The sequence below is a fragment of the Dermochelys coriacea genome, chromosome 4, assembly GCF_009764565.3.
Source record: "Dermochelys coriacea isolate rDerCor1 chromosome 4, rDerCor1.pri.v4, whole genome shotgun sequence".
Taxonomy (NCBI): Eukaryota; Metazoa; Chordata; order Testudines; family Dermochelyidae; genus Dermochelys; species Dermochelys coriacea.
Window position 1 is genome coordinate 63,221,262 of NC_050071.1, and position 18,499 is coordinate 63,239,760.

General features: G+C 36.3%; 1 protein-coding gene across 1 annotated transcript; it reads left to right on the forward strand.

Annotated features, from left to right (window-relative positions):
• Window positions 1-286: 286 nt before the first annotated feature.
• Window positions 287-15,462, forward strand: TDO2 (tryptophan 2,3-dioxygenase). Its single transcript, XM_043513848.1, is given in 12 exon segments — window positions 287-451; window positions 4,263-4,295; window positions 4,297-4,354; window positions 5,237-5,307; window positions 7,115-7,242; window positions 8,982-9,168; window positions 9,440-9,547; window positions 11,522-11,633; window positions 11,966-12,023; window positions 12,443-12,522; window positions 13,263-13,353; window positions 14,887-15,462. Coding segments are annotated over 12 exon segments (1,245 nt in total). The 3' UTR covers window positions 15,041-15,462.
• Window positions 15,463-18,499: the final 3,037 nt, after the last annotated feature.

Consider the following 18,499-nt stretch of genomic DNA (forward strand, 5'->3'; position numbering starts at 1 on the left):
TGTTAGTCTCTAAGGTGCCACAAGTACTCCTTTCTTTTTGTTCAAAGTACTGTAATGTTTTTTGCACTGCACTAGCAGAATGCCCCATCAGTCCTGTGTGGTTGGTCTGGTCACTCAATCTTCTCTTTACATGGCTAATGTGCTAAAAGCACAATTTAGCCCTTTATTTGTAAAGACTTAAACTCACTTGATTTGGGAGCTTATATCTTCCATTACCACACACCCTGGGTATGAAAATGTGTTAGTTCACAGGGGCAAGAGCAGCTGACGGCACCAGAGGGTTGTCATGAGGCATCAGAGGCAGACTCTGATGCTTAGGGGAGTGGCTGGAGTGTTTGCAATAAAACAGAACATTGATAATGTTCGCTTGAAATCCTGGCAACTTGGCGGCACAGAGGAGAAAGAACCATATTCAGCTACTCCAGCATGTGTGTCCGTTACTCCATTGTGGGTTAAGTTGATGATTAAAACAGAACTGAGTAACCATTGTCACAAATATGAATGTGATTTTACATGGGAATATAGTTCAAGAGTTAAGAAACCCTCGTATATTTAAACCCCTGGGGAGTTATCTGCCCTATGATAATTTACATGGATATTATTAATAAAATAATTATTTTGCTTTTAATTGGAGAAACTGTGTAATAATCTTTTTTAAAAATAATTATTTTAAGTAATTCCAGAGGGGTTCAGGTCACCTTTGGGATATAGTCCATCTCTGCCTATACAGACTTCACTCTGTTTTTCATCAAAAGTGCCTTGAAATTTTGACTTTAGGGTCTAAAGATTACAATCCTGTGTCAATAATTCATGAGATTCAATATTTAGAGCCATATTCTGCCCTTGACTCATGCACAGAATTCCCATTGATTTTTTTTATTTGTATTAGCTTTGATCCCATACTATGTGCCTGACTGAAAATGACCAAGGTCAGAAGAACTTTAGTGAAAGCTGCTCAAAGTATGTGACATTTGCAACATGAGCATTGCAACTCTTCTTGTTTTGGGTGACTCAACTAACTAAACAGCCAATAAAACAAATACTTACTGAGGTTTGTGTCAGGATAGCTTCTGTAATTATTACTGAATGACAGGGATGGTCAGATGGAGTTGTAGGGGATTGGCCTGTACACTAAGATCAGGTTACGTAAAAGGCAGCTGCAGTAGGTTTGGGAATGTTAGTAGAATATATCCCTGGGGAACATTGCTCAGTGAGTTATTGGATTCTGGAGTCATGAGTGGGTGCCCATTTTGGGGGAACAAATATCAGTGAGTATATTTCTCTATTTACTGCATAATGTCAGTTAACACGATAGATGCAATGTGAATGTTAAGTGTAAAATTCAAAAGGAGGCTATTCATTAACTATCAATGTTAAATAATTATATAGACAACACTGAATGAAGCGAGCTGGACTAAGAATTCTTTTGAGTATTGGCTATTGGGATATACTAGATATGACTGTACCTAGATACTATAGTGATGTGTGTGCTATAAAGGTTGAAGATAGATACATGCTGTTTATTTTGCTTATCAAAAAAATGTTTGTGAAACTGAGCCACCAAAGCAGATCAGTGCCTGAATTTTAGGCACAATTACTGCTCTGATATTTTTAGCTCTGTTATTTCCTTTCATAATTTTCTTTTAATCCTAGATTTAATTTTAATAAACTGTCTTTGGAGGATGGGGAAGGAGAAGACAAGTCACAAGAAGGGCTGAATAAAGCATGCAAAGGTGGACTTATCTATGGCGACTATCTACATGTAAGTGTGAGGATTGGATTATGTTACTGCCCTGATGCCTGTTACAATCTGAGATGTTGACATATGGTACTGTCCTTTCCCACCCTCTGCCAGCTCAAGGCAAGTCCTTCTGATCACTGTTTCACTCCCAGCTCTAAGGATGTATCCACAGACATCTGTATCTCTTGACATTTAAGTTAAACAAACATCTCCCACCCCAGATTCCATGACAGCTCCATACCTGGTAATGGGACGCTTAGTTATTTTTTAACTTTTTGAGAAAACAAATTGAATTTTGTTGTTTAGACAGGAATTATTTTTAGTTCTGCAGCTAAATTGTGAATGGAGAAGGGTTAAAGTACAGAGTTACACTGAGATGCATATAACACATCACCTTGATAAATAACAGCAAAGCGGAAGATTCATTATTTTGGCAGATGGTTACTCAGGGCAAACCTTCAGTATGCTCAGCAGGGGCTGTGCAGTTCCCATTAGCCGTTCTGCTTAAATTCCCTGAGCTGTAATCTGAAAAAAATACATCTAAGTGTCTGTAAAATGTCTTAAATTTAGCTCATGGACCCAGTTTTTTCATCAGTTTCACTGATGAAAACTGAAATAAATTAAGTTGCTCAGACTTGTACAGAATTTGTCCTAATAGTTATATAATTACATAATTACATTTAAAAAGCAACCTTCATTAAAAGAACGATGTCAAGCACTCAGAAGTTAGAAAATTCCAGTAATAAGATTCCTGGGCAACTTTGGTTCAGCACGCTTGTGTGTCTTCATACAATACAGTCTTTAATAAGATGATCACCATAGCATTTTTTCTACAGGACTTCTGCCTCACTGAAAATGAATTTCATTCACATATGATTTATAGACTACATTAGTTATTTTCCTTTCCTATCCCTTTCTCATCTTCTTTAATAAAAAGCAAATGAAAAAGCTATTCAAATGGATTTCTGAACTATATTGCCTGAAAGAACACATGAGTATCTAAAAGTCATTAGATGGCTTCATGTTAGAGATTAATAGATTTTTAAGATCACGCACCACCATTGTGATCAACAAATCTGGTCTCCTGCATAACTCAAGCATTTCCCTGAATTAATTCCTGCTTCAAGTTCAAAAATAGTGGTTGAACTAGAGCATACCTTTTAGAAAAACAGCCTATCTTGATTTTAAAACTTCCAGTGACGGAGAATCCACCACAACCCTTGGTAATTTGTTCCATTGGTTTAATTGTCCTCCCTGTTGGAAAATTGTGCCTTATTTCTCATCTGAATTTGTTGAGTTTTAACTTCCAGCCATTGGATCTTGTTATAGTTTTGTCTGCAGGATTGAAGAGCCCTCTATTATCAAAATTCTGTTCTCTGTGTAGGTATTTAGAGTGTGATCAAATCACCCCTTAACATTCTCTTTGATAAACTAAATAGACTGAGCGTCTAGACTTCCACTATCTCTCATAATTAGGGCTCTCCCAAATTCTTGATCAAATCACCCCTTAACATTCTCTTTGATAAATTAAATAGACTGAGCGTCTAAACTTCCAGTATCTCTCATAATTAGGGCTCTACCAAATTTGTGGTCCATTTTGGTCAATTTCACAGGCATAGGATTTTAAAAATCGTAAATTTCATTATTTCAGCTGTTTAAAACTGAAATTTCATGGTATTGTAATTATAGGGGTCCTGACCCAAAAAGAAGTGTGTTGTGTGTGTGGGGGGGAGGTCTCAAGTTATTGTAGGGGGGATTTGCAATATTGCTACCCTTACTTCTGTGCTACTGCTGGCAGCGATGCTGTGCCTTCAGAGCTGGAGAGCAGCAGCTGCTGGCCAGGAGCCCAGCTCTGAAGGCAGAGCCACCACCAGCAACAGTGCAGAAGTAAGGGTGGCATGGTATGGTATTGTCACCCCTTGCTTCTGCACTGCTGCTGGCAGACCCGCTACCCTTCAGAGCTGGGTGTCCTGGCTAACAGGCACTGCTCTCTGGCCACTCAGCTCTGAAGACAGTGCAGAAAGAAGGGTGGCAATACCATGACCCCCCCTTCAATAATCTTGGTCACCCCCCCTTCACACTGCCTTTTGGGTTAGGACCCCCCAATTTGAGAAACGCTGGTCTCCCCATGAAATCTGTATTGTTAGGGTGAAAGCACATAAAAGACCAGAATTCACAGTCCACAGTTTTTCATAGCCAAGAATTTGGTAGGGCCCTTCTCATAAGGTATGTTTTCCAAATAGTACTTTATTCTGCAAATAGGCCCACTGAGGGGGCAGAATCATATTCTTTCATCTATTTCCAGTTGTAAACAACAGAAAAAAATCAATGGATTGGCTCACTATTAAAATGCAGAATAAATAAAATGCAACTAAAGACCAATATATATATATATATATATATATATATATAGGGGGGGGGTTGTTTTGTTGTTGTATTCACTTAAATTCCCATCAGGAACATTCTGTCCCAAAACCAACAGTGGAGCTTGAGATTATTACAAAAATTCTTTCTTTTAAAGCTGGACAAAATATTGAATGCTCAACAGCTGCAGAGGTGAAAAAAAAGGAACACAGATCCATGATGAGCATCTTTTCATTGTGACCCATCAAGGTAAGCTGCAGGACAGAAAAAGGTAGTTGTTTGGTGCAATCACACCATTTGTTTGTTTTGGTGCTAAAACATGCAGTACATAAGTTGTTCTGATTTTGCAACTGTTATAAATTCCTTCATGAATACCAGCTTTCTCTCCCATTCCTCTGCCAACACTCTGTGTGTGTGTGTGTGTGTGTGTGTGTGTGTGTGTGTGTGTGTGTGTGAGAGAGAGAGAGAGAGAGAGAGAGAGTCCATAATCCATATTTGAAGAGTTTTAGTAGAGAATGAGAATACTCCTCAACATAATTAATTATATACATAAGAATGGAGATGGCTTAGTGACCTAAGCATCAGGTTTAGAACTCCTAGACTCCTCAGAACCATAGGTTCAATTGTGATGGAGCAGATTCAGCCATCTGAAATAGTAAAATGAGTATTATGCTGTTTACTGTATTTGGGTCTTTTTTAGATGCCATGCTAAAACTGAGGTTCCGTCTTTATCTTTTTGTACATTACACATCCCATGGTGCTTTGTGTAAGAGCACTGGTTTGTCTTGATAGCCTGGCCAGGTTTTCCCCTCTGTCAAACTGTTGTTAATCTGCTATATGCCACCATAGAGTTCCAAAAGTGAATATACTGTGATTAGTTCTGTTAACAGTCTCAGGTGCTAAATTATTCCATGCAACAATGGTCTGAAGAAGGGAGAGATTCTTTAAACAGCAGGTACATTTGTAAATCAGTATTTCTTATACTCCAATCACATGGAAATAGAACATTAATTTTAAATGAAGGTTTAACAATAAATTCAGAAATTAACCTCCTAATCTACATGCTTAACTTCTTTCTACATATCAGCAATGGCAATGAAATTAACACTAATAATGCCTTTCTCATTGTAGCTTATGAACTTTGGTTTAAGCAGATTCTGTGGGAACTGGACTCAGTTCGGGTGATCTTTCAGAATGGCCGTGTAAGTTATGTGCAAATATTTATCATATGAAAACCCAAGCCTCTTTCTGAAAGTTTGATTTTTACCATATCCAAACATGCCCCAAAAATGAGATTTAAGGCTGAAATTCAGCTCTTTTGTGACACCACTTTGCCATTATGATAGTCCACATATTTTGATCTGTAAAATCATGCACTGTTCTGAGGACTGTATCTTCTCTGTAGCTCATGAAAGCTTTGTTCAAATAAATTTGTTAGTCTCTAAGGTGCCACCAAGTACTCTTTCTTTTTGGCCTACACAGATCACTCTTCAGGAGCAATCGCTTTTGGCCAAACCAGTCACAAGCTCTGGTGATGGTTATTTGTGTGTATTTTACTGCCAAAAAAGCATGGCTAGGGGAAAAATTATATATAATATACTTAGAGGATTTTTTCCTATTTTATTTACAGCAATTTATACACTGATGAATAATAAAATAATAATTGGTAAATGATTTTTTTAAAATATAAATTATTAAAATTATTATTTTATGTTGAAAGTGTCCCTTACCTCTGGATTTTCTGGTCGCTTATGCAAAATACTTGTTTTTATTATTCATCAGTGTATAAATTGCTGGTAAATAAAATAGGAAAAAAATCCTCTGGTATTTGGATGTGATTTGATGAAACTGGAAAGGAATTATCAAATCAACAGCAGATGCTTATATGATGACACCTGGGGGGGGGGGGGGAAAGGTGAATATTTTGAGCTTTTATTAACACGGCCCCAAAGTGAAATTCTTTATACACTTATGAATTGTAATGACAAACTCTTGAGTTTCCTCTGATGTGTTGTCAATCAGAGATGGCTGGGTGTATGTGATTTTAATAATAAATTGATAGTTGTAAATGAAAATCAAGCACTTGTGGATATTATAAAGATAAGTAGCATTGTTTGGAAGTAGACCTGGTAATAAAATGTGGGAAAAAAATGCAAAAAGTTTCAAGAAAAATTAGCCCCCCCCCCCTTTTTTTTAACTGAAATTTAGTATATTGATTATTTTTTGTTGAAATCTGAAATTCAGCAAATTTTAACCATCTCTAAAATGGGATACATTTCTCCATGAAGTAATATTTTGTTGAAATGTAATTTAAAATGTTGAAAAATTGAAATTCAGAAACCAGTGGGAGGATTATGAAAAAGATTAAAATGTAGCATTTTCATCCTTCCATTGATATTTCTTGGTCATACTCATTGACTGCCTCAGAAATCTCAAGAGGAATCCTGATCCCATTGAAGGCAATGGACGTGTTAACACAGAGTTGGCTTGGGAATGGCTCTGCAGTTCCTTCCCCACTCATTTCTCCTGTTTCTTCCTTTATTTCCCCCTTCTGCTTGCTAGCAAGCATCTTCTCAGCTTTGCCACACGACTTTCTTAGCCACATTACCTCTCCTGCTTCCTCTAGTCTGCTTCTCCATTGACTCTAATAGAATTACACTGTGGATGACTTTGGCCTAGACTTTCAACTCTTTCAGTAACTTTTTGAGTTAAAAACATGGGGAAAATAATTCCTTTATAACTGACCCAGTTAGAATGAGTAACCAGCCAGACAAAAAGCCCTCACAGTTGATCTTTTAAGCATAAGCCTAAAAAGCATGATTTTAGTTATATGCAGGAGTCTACATTAAGTACAAGACTTTGCTATTGGTTTTTACATGGAATACACTGAGCTACTGCAGTGATAGATGAATAACACCCTAAAAGAGATTGATGGTAGAACACAAAGGTATAAACAGCTTATCAGCTCATCACTCTCAATCTGGTCATAAGTATTTCTTTTCTAATAAGGTGAGAGATGAGAGAAACATGCTCAAGGTTGTTGCTCGAATGCACAGAATTTCAATGATCCTTAAATTACTTGTGGAGCAATTTTCAGTTCTAGAAACTATGACTGCATTGGACTTCTTTGATTTCAGGTAAATATGATTTATTTTTATTGATTAGCATTAGTGCTTATGTAACTGTCCTCACTCGAGCTAACAGTGTGGTTTGAATTCAGGACTTTCAGAACTGAAAGTCTGAGCCTCTACCACTCAGCTGAAGAACTAAATCAATTAGGTCAGCACCATGAGTGTGTATTTGGGAGAGAAGCAGCTGTACTAGTAACAGATAAAGGTCATTAACAGTCTCTAACTTGATTGCAAGTCCAATGTATTCTGAGATTTTTTTAAACAGATGTGTGTCTTAATTATTTGGATGTGACTTTACTAGCTGAGATCACCATTACAAAACTAACAGTATGTAAATAATCAAAATGTCCTGTCATTTGGTAATGCCAAGCTAAGACTTAGCAATTTCTTTACATTTCTCACAGCCACATGTTCTCTGCAACATTTTATGTCAATTCATAAACTTGTGTGGGCGAGAGAAACCCACGCTCCACATCTAGAGCATGAGCTAGATGTTTTAACCCATTGGTTCTGGGGCTTCACACATCTAAACTTCATAAGGTTTGCAGTAGTCCTGGATCACTGAAATATAATGTTTCAAAAGCCTGTGGGAAGCAGCATGTTGCTGCCAGCTTTTTGCCACCAACCCTCCATCTCTCTTCACTTCCCCCTTTCCCACCAGGAATTTCTCCTCTCCATCTACCAATAGAAACAGACAGTGTTGCCTGGAAGCCTGTATACCTCTTTCTGGCTGCTGGCCTGGCTTCTGGGATCCATCTGCCTGTCTCGCTTCCAGGAAAGAACTCCTAATTCTTTCACTCCCAAGCTCCACTGTTGCTGCATGCACCCCTATTCCTAGCTTTCCTGTGGTTTCGACTTGGGTCACCTGTGGCCATGTCAGCCAACTCCCATCCCTTCCTGGATCCTTTTGGCAATCTATATATTTGTCTTCTAATTCTCCCTATTACCACTTCATAATACCCCACCACTCATGGCCCTTAAAGGTTGCCAGAATCCTTTTCTCCCATTTTTAAACTTAAAAAGAAAAGGGGGAGAGAGAGAAATAGGTTGATTAACCATCTATTTTGAGAGATCTTCAATTGCAATTTTCAGAAATGTATTATTGTATAATAAGCAATTATACAACCAAGTCAATTACTTTCAATTCCATTATTATAACCATCTTATCCTTCATTTTTGAACCACTAAAATTGCCAGGGAATGGGAATCATGGCTATTTTTATTAATTAGTTCTTCCAACTTGCCAACATAGTTTAATTTTACATCAGTCCCACATAACAAAAAACTAGCCATGGTGACACCGCCACCTTATCCTTTTGTCCAGAAAAAACCCCAACAAAAATTGTTCAGATCTATGAAATAATTTAAACATCAATAAACATATTATAGTTTGTTTGTTTTAATTTTAGTGACTTAAGACACCTTTCTTAATACCTGTTTGGCTGTGTATGTTTAGAAATAAATTAATATTCATATTAAATTTCCTCCTGAATGTGTTTTTTAAATATTCATTTCAATGTATAATTTGTTATTTACTTAAAAATAAAGAAATCAGATTTTCATTGTGATACCTGGGTTGCAACAAAGGAAATGTCAATGTTGTGGTATATCAGAGAGTCTATTTGAAATGCTTTTAATGTTAGAAATGTCTATATAGGTTTTTTTTAGTTTTGGATAGGAAAACCACAAAATAGCCTTATTTTTGAAATAATATGTAATTACTCTATCTACTTCCATACCCAAAGAGATTACTTGAGCCCAGCATCAGGTTTTCAGAGCCTGCAGTTCCGCCTTTTAGAGAATAAGATTGGTGTCCCGCAGAGTCTGAGAGTTCCTTATAACAGAAGGCATTACCGTGATAACTTCAAGGGACATGAGAATGAACTGCTGCTTAAATCAGAGCAGGAGCCCACGCTTCTGCAATTAGTGGAGGTAAGTGTTTAAGTGTAGACCTGCCCTATTTTAAATTAGTATTCTTACCCTATTTATGGAAGGAGAAATTGATTGAGAGAGAAATTCCCAGTTTCTCAAAGGTATTTAGGCATTTTATTGAAATCAATGGGAGTAGGTGCCTAAACACTTTTTGCGCTGAAGTAACTTGTCCAGGTCTAGAAGTAGGGAGTTTGCCTCCCAATTCTGGGGTCATTTAAGAGTAACTCATGATCTGTATCACCTATTTGTTTTATGTTGTTTTATTTTTAAGGCATGGCTGGAAAGAACACCAGGACTAGAACCAGAAGGATTTAATTTCTGGGGAAAATTTGAAGTGAATGTGTTAAAAGGTCTAGAAGAGGAACTGGCAATGGTTCAGGTAAATTATGTATCCTTAGTCTATCAACAAGCATAAGATATGTGATAAAAGAAGATCCTGCCATTTTAGTTAACATTTTAACACAATCACTGTTCCTTTCCCTTGGTTCATTCAATCTTAAACAAACGTTGTTTTTAAGGAGCAATGGAACTGTGCAACTTCTTTCAAAAAAGAAAAGGAGTACTTGTGGCACCTTAGAGACTAACAAATTTATTTGAGCATAAGCTTTCGTGAGCTACAGCTCACTTCAATGGATACATTTGGTGGAAAATACAGTGGGGAGATTTATATACACACACAGAAAAAATGAAACAATGGGTTTTATCATACACACTGTAAGGAGAGTGATCACTTAAGATGAGCTATTACCAGCAGGAAGGAGTGGGGGAAGGAGGAAAACCTTTTGTGGTGATAATCAAAACGGGTCATTTCCAGCAGTTAACAACAACGTCTGAGGAACAGTGGGGGGGGTGGGGTGGGGGGAGAAATAACATGGGGAAATGGTTTTACTTTACTGTTCCTCAGATGTTCTTGTTAACTGCTGGAAATGGCCCACCTTGATTATCACCACAAAAGGTTTTCCTCCTTCCCCCCCCTTCTTCCTGTTGGTAAAAGCTCATCTTAAGTGATCACTCTCCTTACAGTTTTCAGAGTAGCAGCCATGTTAGTCTGTATTCGCAAAAAGAAAAGGAGTGATCCGATGAAGTGAGCTGTAGCTCACGAAAGTTTATGCTCTAATAAATTTGTTAGTCTCTAAGGTGCCACAAGTACTCCTTTTCTTTTCTCCTTACAGTGTATATGATAAAACCCATACAGTTTCATGTTCTCTGTGTGTGTGTATAAATCTCCCCACTGTATTTTCCACCGAATGCATCCGATGAAGTGAGCTGTAGCTCACGAAAGCTTACACTCAAATAAATTTGTTAGTCTCTAAAGTGCCACAAGTACTCCTTTTCTTTTTTGTCAATACAGACTAACACGGTTGCTACTCTGAAACCTGTTTATTATGCACTTCTTTCAGGTATTTATGGGCCAGTTTATTATTTGACTTCAGAAATGTGTGCTATTTGAGTGATTTTTTGATTGCAAAAAACAGGGTTGAAATCCTGGCTCCAGTGAAGTCAATAAGAGGTTTGCCCTTGACTTCACTAGGGTCAGAATTTCACCCCAGGCACTTGAGTCTGAAGATCAAAGTCCAAATCTTCTAAGAACAAACCCATGGAAATCAATCTGGAAGGAAATGTTTGCATACATCATTGTGAGGTGGAACTGTGCTGTTTCACGTAGCTTTACTAAATGGTACATATGGGTTTGACAACAACGGACTTCTACATACTGACATTGAACTTATTGAACTATATATGAATAATACCATGAGAAGAATGTTTTGCTTTTAAAAAACAATCATTTAGTTGCTCGAAGACAAAAAATATCTAGATGTGAGTGAATATGTATCTAACAAAATGCTCTCATGTGGTATTTTGAGGATTCATTTTTGGAAGTGAATTTCTTTAGGTCAAATCACATTTTTAATGAAAAAAAATCCTATATTCAAAATCTGGGAAACTTTGACCAGTTCTAAGATTAATATCTTTCTAATTGTTGGGTTTCTTTTTCTTTCTTCATTCAAATGAAGAAACTATAAAATCAGATGTCTAAGAACTTAAGGACAGATTTTTTTAAAAAATAACTAATTATGTAATTTTGTCTCCATCTTGTGCATGCATTGATCTCAACTGGGTAAGAAAACTGGCTAATTAATGTAGTGATTTAGGTACATTTGTGCATGCACTGATTTGTAATAATTTTTTGTTTTGCATAGGCAAGGTACATCTAACTTGTTTGAAAATATGGTCCTTACACTAAATGTGTAAATTCATAGAAGTATGATGCTGAAAATTGCAACTGTATAATAAATAATTCAAAAACTGTAGGCCTCTTCTAAAAATAATCATTTTGTTTTATATTTTAAAGGCCAAACAAGAATTGGAGGAAAAAGAGGACCTACTGGCTGAACTTCAAAAACAAAAAGAGATTCTTATTTCATTATTTGATGAAAAACGCCATGAACATCTTCTTAGTAAAGGTAGGTTATGTTCACATCTGGAAAAAGATAGTTTAACAACAGTAACTGGACCCTTTGTGAAAAGAAGTTTAAAAATACAAGGAAGAAAGTTGTCTTAGAAAGTTACTTGTGATTCGCTTTTTTTTAATCTTGAGTTTTATGATTTGGCAATTTTCCAGGTAATGGTGGAATTCAGTATACAGCTACTTTTGAAGCAACTCTGATAGCTAAACACTATAATATATACTTTTTTCCTACCATATATTTTTGTATCCTTAGTTTATACTATAGTGGACTCTGGACATTTTGCAGGAAAATTAACACAAAAATTAATAAAATCTATAATTTTGCAGGAGAAAGAAGACTCTCTTATAAAGCATTGAAAGGAGCTTTAATGATCTACTTCTACAGGTACAGTAAGGAGATATTGCTGCAAGATTTAGTGGGAATTCTGACAGAAGGAAGAAGTCAAGGGTAGATGACGTATTATACACCACAAATTGTGTATGTACACAATTTGCGATCCACTTATTATTGCAATTAATTGTTGAAAAGATATTCTAAATCATATACTGTACTTTAGCAGGGTCCTTAAATTCTCCTAAGGACAAATTGCTATAAACATGGAACAAAATGCAACTCCCATTTTAGGAGGGTGAAAGCACCTATTAGAATACTGATTTTTGTATTGGTAGAAGGAATTTAGGGGGAAAAATTACCAAAGTCAGTGCTATGCACACTTGAAGTGGTACTTTGACAAACATGACATAAGAAAATATCAATACGGTAATAAGAACTTTCTTTGTGTCTTGTCTTTTTCATTTTTCAAGAGAGGAGCCTCGCTTTCAGGTTCCCTTTCAGCTTCTTACTTCTCTCATGGATATTGATGTACTCATGACCAAATGGAGATGTAAGTTTCCCCTTCTTTGTTGTGTAGTATCTTTTCTAGGTACAAATTATTTTTCCCTTTATTACTATAATTGTAACTAAGGTGTGTTCAATTAGAATTCAAAAGATCTCTTTCCCCTTCTTATTCTAAGGACAATTGCTTTTACTTTGATCTGGAGGGCAGGTGTGACACCTCCTTAGCTGTTGATGCATGTATATGGAACAGCCATTGCCTTCCTTTTGAAACTAAACCTATCACCTCCATGATATGCCTAAAATTGGGGCAACTTCTTTTTATCTAAGGGAACTACTGTATATTTCCCAGTTTCTCCCCACACCTCATGACTCTTCTCTACCCATTCTTTGCACACTCTTACCCCCCCCCATCTACAAAACAGGGTGAAATATGTTGCAATCTATGGGATGATTGTCAACAGTACTCCTTAGTCAATATGCAACATGCTGAAGAGTGATGAGTTTCCCTGATGACCTAGTGGGTCACCCTCTCTGACCTTTATCTTTGATGTCCCAGGAAAATGGTCATAAGCATTCCCCTGAACCTGATTACCTCACATATAACTATGATACAATAGTATCATACAATATACAATAATACAATATACAATTGCTATATGGCCAGCTTTAACTGGCATTTCAGTGGTCAACACCATTGTAACCAAACCCTTGCTTGTATCCTAAAGCAGTAACTTAATATAAAAAGTAAGTTAGAAATGCCAAATTCTATTGATTTCTGTTGCTTAGACAACCATGTCTGCATGGTGCACAGAATGATTGGCAGCAAAGCTGGCACTGGAGGATCATCAGGCTATCAGTATTTGCGCTCAACGGTGAGGTAAGCATGAAGAAAAATTATGTAAACTACATAATATTATTCGTTACCACTCCATAATCTGCATACAGTACATTACTTAATATGAATAATACTTTTCATTCAGTCATATCCAGGTAAAAAGTATTTTAATATTAGTGAAAAGTTCCAGAAAAAAAGAGCATAGACCCAAAATTACAGAAAATAAGCAATTAGTATTACATAATCAGTGTCTACTGATACTTTGAACATTGGCGTCTTTATATAAATAGCTGTGTTTAAATAGCAGGAAGATAGTGACCTTTTATCTTAAAAAAGTTAAACTACCCTTTCAATTTAGGGACCAGGAACACTTGAATGTATGCTGGTAAAAGCTATTAGCTTTATTGTTTATAGCTTTTCAGTTCCTTTTTGTGTTTTGTCAGTCAACTTGTGAGAGTGAAGATTTTTTTCCAAGTGACAGGAGGGGATAGTCCATAAAAGTCAATGCAGTTGTGAACATTGATTTATTACAATAATTGAGAGCGGGGGGCGGGGAGTGTCTAATTAATCAGTTACAGTTGTCGTCCTTCAGAATTGTTGGTCTTCCCTGCTGTGCAAGGAACAGATGATCATGGATGTTGGCTCCATGTCTGACAAATTCTCCAGCGCAGCACTCCAGATGGAAAAATGGCTTCCTGCCTGTTGCGTCCATCATCACGGCAACTAAATTGGGCTGGAAGCTTCAGCCTCAGCTAGCTCTCTCATTCCTGAATATGCACAGTTTCAGTCATTTAATATTTTCTTATATTCAGTCAGTTAGTCCACCCTAAAGCTTATATTTGTACTTACACCTGACAGTTGAGTTTTGTGCCTGGAGAGCAAAATGCAAAAACCACTTTGGATTATTTGAAGCATACATGGAAACATCTCTTAGTCTAGCTGGAATTTTGGGTAGAAGGTATTATGCAACGAGTGGTTTCAAACACTCTCTGGCTTTTGGCAACTGCTCTAATATTGATTTAGCCCACTCCCCTGACATGATGTTGGAGATAAGATTTGTCTGTAATTTTCATCAAACAGTCAAAGTAGAAATGCACCAGGTTTGGGGTTCTAGTACAAATGGAACTTTGGGTAGAGTTACAAAAGGGTCTCAAGCTTTTTGGTGAACCTAAATTTCAAGCCTAAATCAGCTAATGACTGTGAGTAGAAGCCATGAAAAAACATGGATTTGACATGATGGCAGTTTTAGTTGAGTTTCACTTTGTGGCTCATTTAAGATTGAAAAATCATGGAGATTGATTTGGGTTCATGTGGTGTCAGTCTTGTGTCATTGAGGTCTAGTCTGAATTGCCACACTTGGTGGAAAGAATCTGAAATCATTACTAGTAGATGTTTTCCATGAGAAGATCATGGGGGTTAGCTTGTGTAATATATCATTCAAACACATTGGGAGTTCCCAGGACCCTTTGTAATGTAATTTGATAGATCTGAACCAAGATTAGGCTTTGTAGAAGCCAATTATGGCCTCTCCAGGCTACCATATTAAAGTTAATGCATCTGATTTTCTTTTTTCAGTGACAGGTACAAGGTGTTCGTAGATTTGTTCAACCTCTCAACATATTTGGTGCCAAGACACTGGATACCAAAGATGAACCCAACTATTCATAAATTCCTTTACACAGCAGAATATTGTGACAGCTCCTACTTTAGCAGTGATGATTCAGATTAAAGAGCCTGCCATGGTGATCCATTTTAAAGAACTTTGAACTGTCATATGAACTGGTTCTGACCTTTTGTGAGGTCCCTTAAATTTATTAAACATTACAAAGCATGTATATATATTTATGCAAGCCAGGCTGTGAGATTTAAAACATGTGATGAAATTCTGGACACATTATAAATAGTATGATTTAGAGATGATACTAACTACTAAATATTCATATTGAAGTATTTTTAGAACATTACAGAAATAAGGCGGCACAGTTTGCTGAAGGAAACAGTATATAGAGATATTAATGACGCTTAGCAATACTGGATCAGTTGAAATTCTGTTGTTAATGCTAGGGATTCATTTTGCTCAGTATCTTTACAGAAATATTTCTTTCAGAGTAGCAGCCGTGTTAGTCTGTATTCGCAAAAAGAAAAGGAGTACTTGTGGCACCTTAGAGACTAAAAGTTATTTGAGCATAAGCTTTTGTGAGTGAGCTGTAGCTCACTTTCTTTTTTTAGAAATATTTCTGTTACCAAAAATCACAGAGGAGTTCTAAAATTTCTTTTAGTTTAAATAATCCAATTTACTTTTCTATATTTATGCTTATTTTTGCATTTCTGGCAGCTTGGACAATGAAAGTGGACTAATCACTTTTACTTTTGTTTAGTTCAGTTCATTTCTTGTCAATTTTCAGGTTTTCATGAACTAAAAAATGCTTTAGGATGATGAGGATTTACTTTTAAAATGACAGATTTTTATACAGCTAAAAAGTCTAAATATTGAGCCAAACTGGACCTGTCAGTGTCCCAAAATAATTTATATGAAAAGAGAAAAATCTTGATTCTTATGTGTCATAATAAAAATGTGTAATAATGCATAACTGTAAAAGAGTAACAAAATAAAGTATCTGATATTCTGTTAAATACTTTGTCTCCCGACTTCATTTTTTCACTTCAAATAAATGATTGTTAAAAACTTAAAGCTCTTTATTTCTTACTATTTATTCTTTTTTTAAAAGGAATTTAATTGTATAAAATGGTTCCAGAATGAAGGCATTAGAAAGAGAAGTCTTTTTTATTTATCCAAAGTACTGGTATAGCAAGGGTAGCAATAATACAAAGTTCCATCAAACTGTTTTGCCAATTTGCCTCAAATCAGGACTAAAACATATTACCTTAGAGGATGTGGAAACAATAGGTATTCTTGTCCATTAAATCTTTGTATTTGAACACTCCAACCTGTTGAGATTGAGGCACAAATTCTCAGGTGAAGTTTTTAATACCCTTCATGCTTGTTCACTGAGAAATAGACTATCAATAGCAGTTAGATGGAAAAAACTTTTAAACATAAGACACAAACACAAAAAAATCATTATTGCTCATATCAGACCTCAGCTGGAACTTGTACTGATGCTATTCTTCCAATAAGTAATAAATGCTACTGCTTAATTGTCCTCACCAGTCTTTCATCTCTCTTACAGCAAAGGGGCTTAATTAGAAAGCACAACAAATCCTGCATCTTGGCAGGGGGTTAGACTAGTTGACCCTCGTGGTCCCTTCTAACCTCTGGTTCTATAATTCTATGAAACAATAGAAAACTGTTCCAAATGGAAGCATTATACTCCGCTTCCTTTGTGTTTTAGTTTCTAAAGTCTGCCTTTCAGAAACTGGATGCTATAGTAACTGCCTGTAGTTAGAACCCTTTTTGGTATCTCCACTGAGTGGCCTTACCTCACTGGTTTACAAAAGTGAAGTTGCAACCTCCCTCTTGCTAGCCTAGATACGTGCATTGCTACCAACTCAATTTTGCTAGCAGAACAAGTTACCAGCAAGACAACTTAAAGTAACAGTACTTTTGCACTCAGGAATTTTCCCTCCTATATTTTGATAATCCAAGATCTGATTCATAGATTCCAAGGCCACAATTGACCAGTATGATTATCTAGGCTTACCTCCTGAGTAACACAGGCCATAGACCGTCCCCAAAATAATTCCGAGAGCATATCTTTTAGAAAAGCATCCAATATTGATTTTAAAACAGTCAGAGCGATAATCCACCATGACCCTCGGTAAGTAGTTCTAATGAATAATTATTCATTGTTAAAAAATTATGCTTTATTTCCTGTCAGAATTTGCCTAGCTTCAACATCTAGCCATTGGATCATGTGATACCTTTCTCTGCTAGGTTGAACAGCCAATTATTAAATATTTGTTCCTCTTATAAGTAAAGTAGATACTTATAGACTGTAGTCAAGTCACTCAACCTTTTCTTTGCTGAGCCAGAATGGCAAATGGAGTATAGCACTAACACAAACAGCAAATATTGCGAGACACAGGATAAACTGGGGAGAGTTAGCAAAACTGTAAGTAAACAGAAACAGCAGCCATTACTAGAACTTCACAGAGCTTTTCTTATCCCTTTAGCATATTTCGAATAAGAACAGGATATAAGTGAATGTTCAAAATTCTTTTTATTTAGAAAGAATATTGTTAAAACACATATTCAACATTGTAATTAGCAAACCTGTTCAAAGTGAACATAGTGCAAAATATTTGTAAAAATCTCTTCACAATTCAACTAAAAGTTAGAAACGTGTTTTTATAAAAAATGTAACTATTGATTCACAATTATTTCTGCACAGCAAAAACGGACTACCACAGACAAGAAAAACAAAAATTCACAAAAGTTACTAAATAAATATAATACTGGAATGCTTTAAAATTCAGAAATGACATTGCTTTCTACTCTGATGTTCTGCAGATCAAAAAGTTCAATGCCTTTATAATTATGTTTCAGAGATTTCCTCTGACCAACACATGGAATAAGGGCAGAGATAAATGGGTCTTGTACAGAAATGAATCCAGTAATCTGTGGCTGGCAGGATGATCTCTGTGATAAGCCAGTTAAAGGTGCTGGTTGGGGAAATACAGAGAGAAAATGAGGTATCTCAGTAGCTGTTCTTCATTCTCCCGCTAATAATTAGCAACAACTGATGATTAGCCCTGAAAAAGGGTGGACTGTTAGACAGATATTAATATGTAAAACACAAATTTAGTGAATTATAAGCATATTTTAGCTATGACAATCATAGTCTGACTTTCCCTTTTGCTTTGGCAGAAATGTAATTAATGGAGGTAGAGAGAGGATATTGAAGCAGGTGCTACTCTAACACTTTTTAAAGAATGAAATGGTCCATTTGCAACTTTACATGCAAAGAGAGGGTACAGCAGATATGCTTTTGTATCTCAGGTTGGTTATTGCAGTAACCCTAATTGGCTAAATTCTGTCTGAACTAATGGATAATCAAGTACATTGGAAGATGAGAACTATTAATCCATTCTGAATTCTCCAAGATGCCCTGGCACTTCCCCCCCGAAAAATGTCCTGCCTTGAAGAGCATAAAAACTAGATTTAATAAGACATGAGCAGAGATGAAGTTGCATGGTTACACAAGAAGGCATATATACATTTTGATGG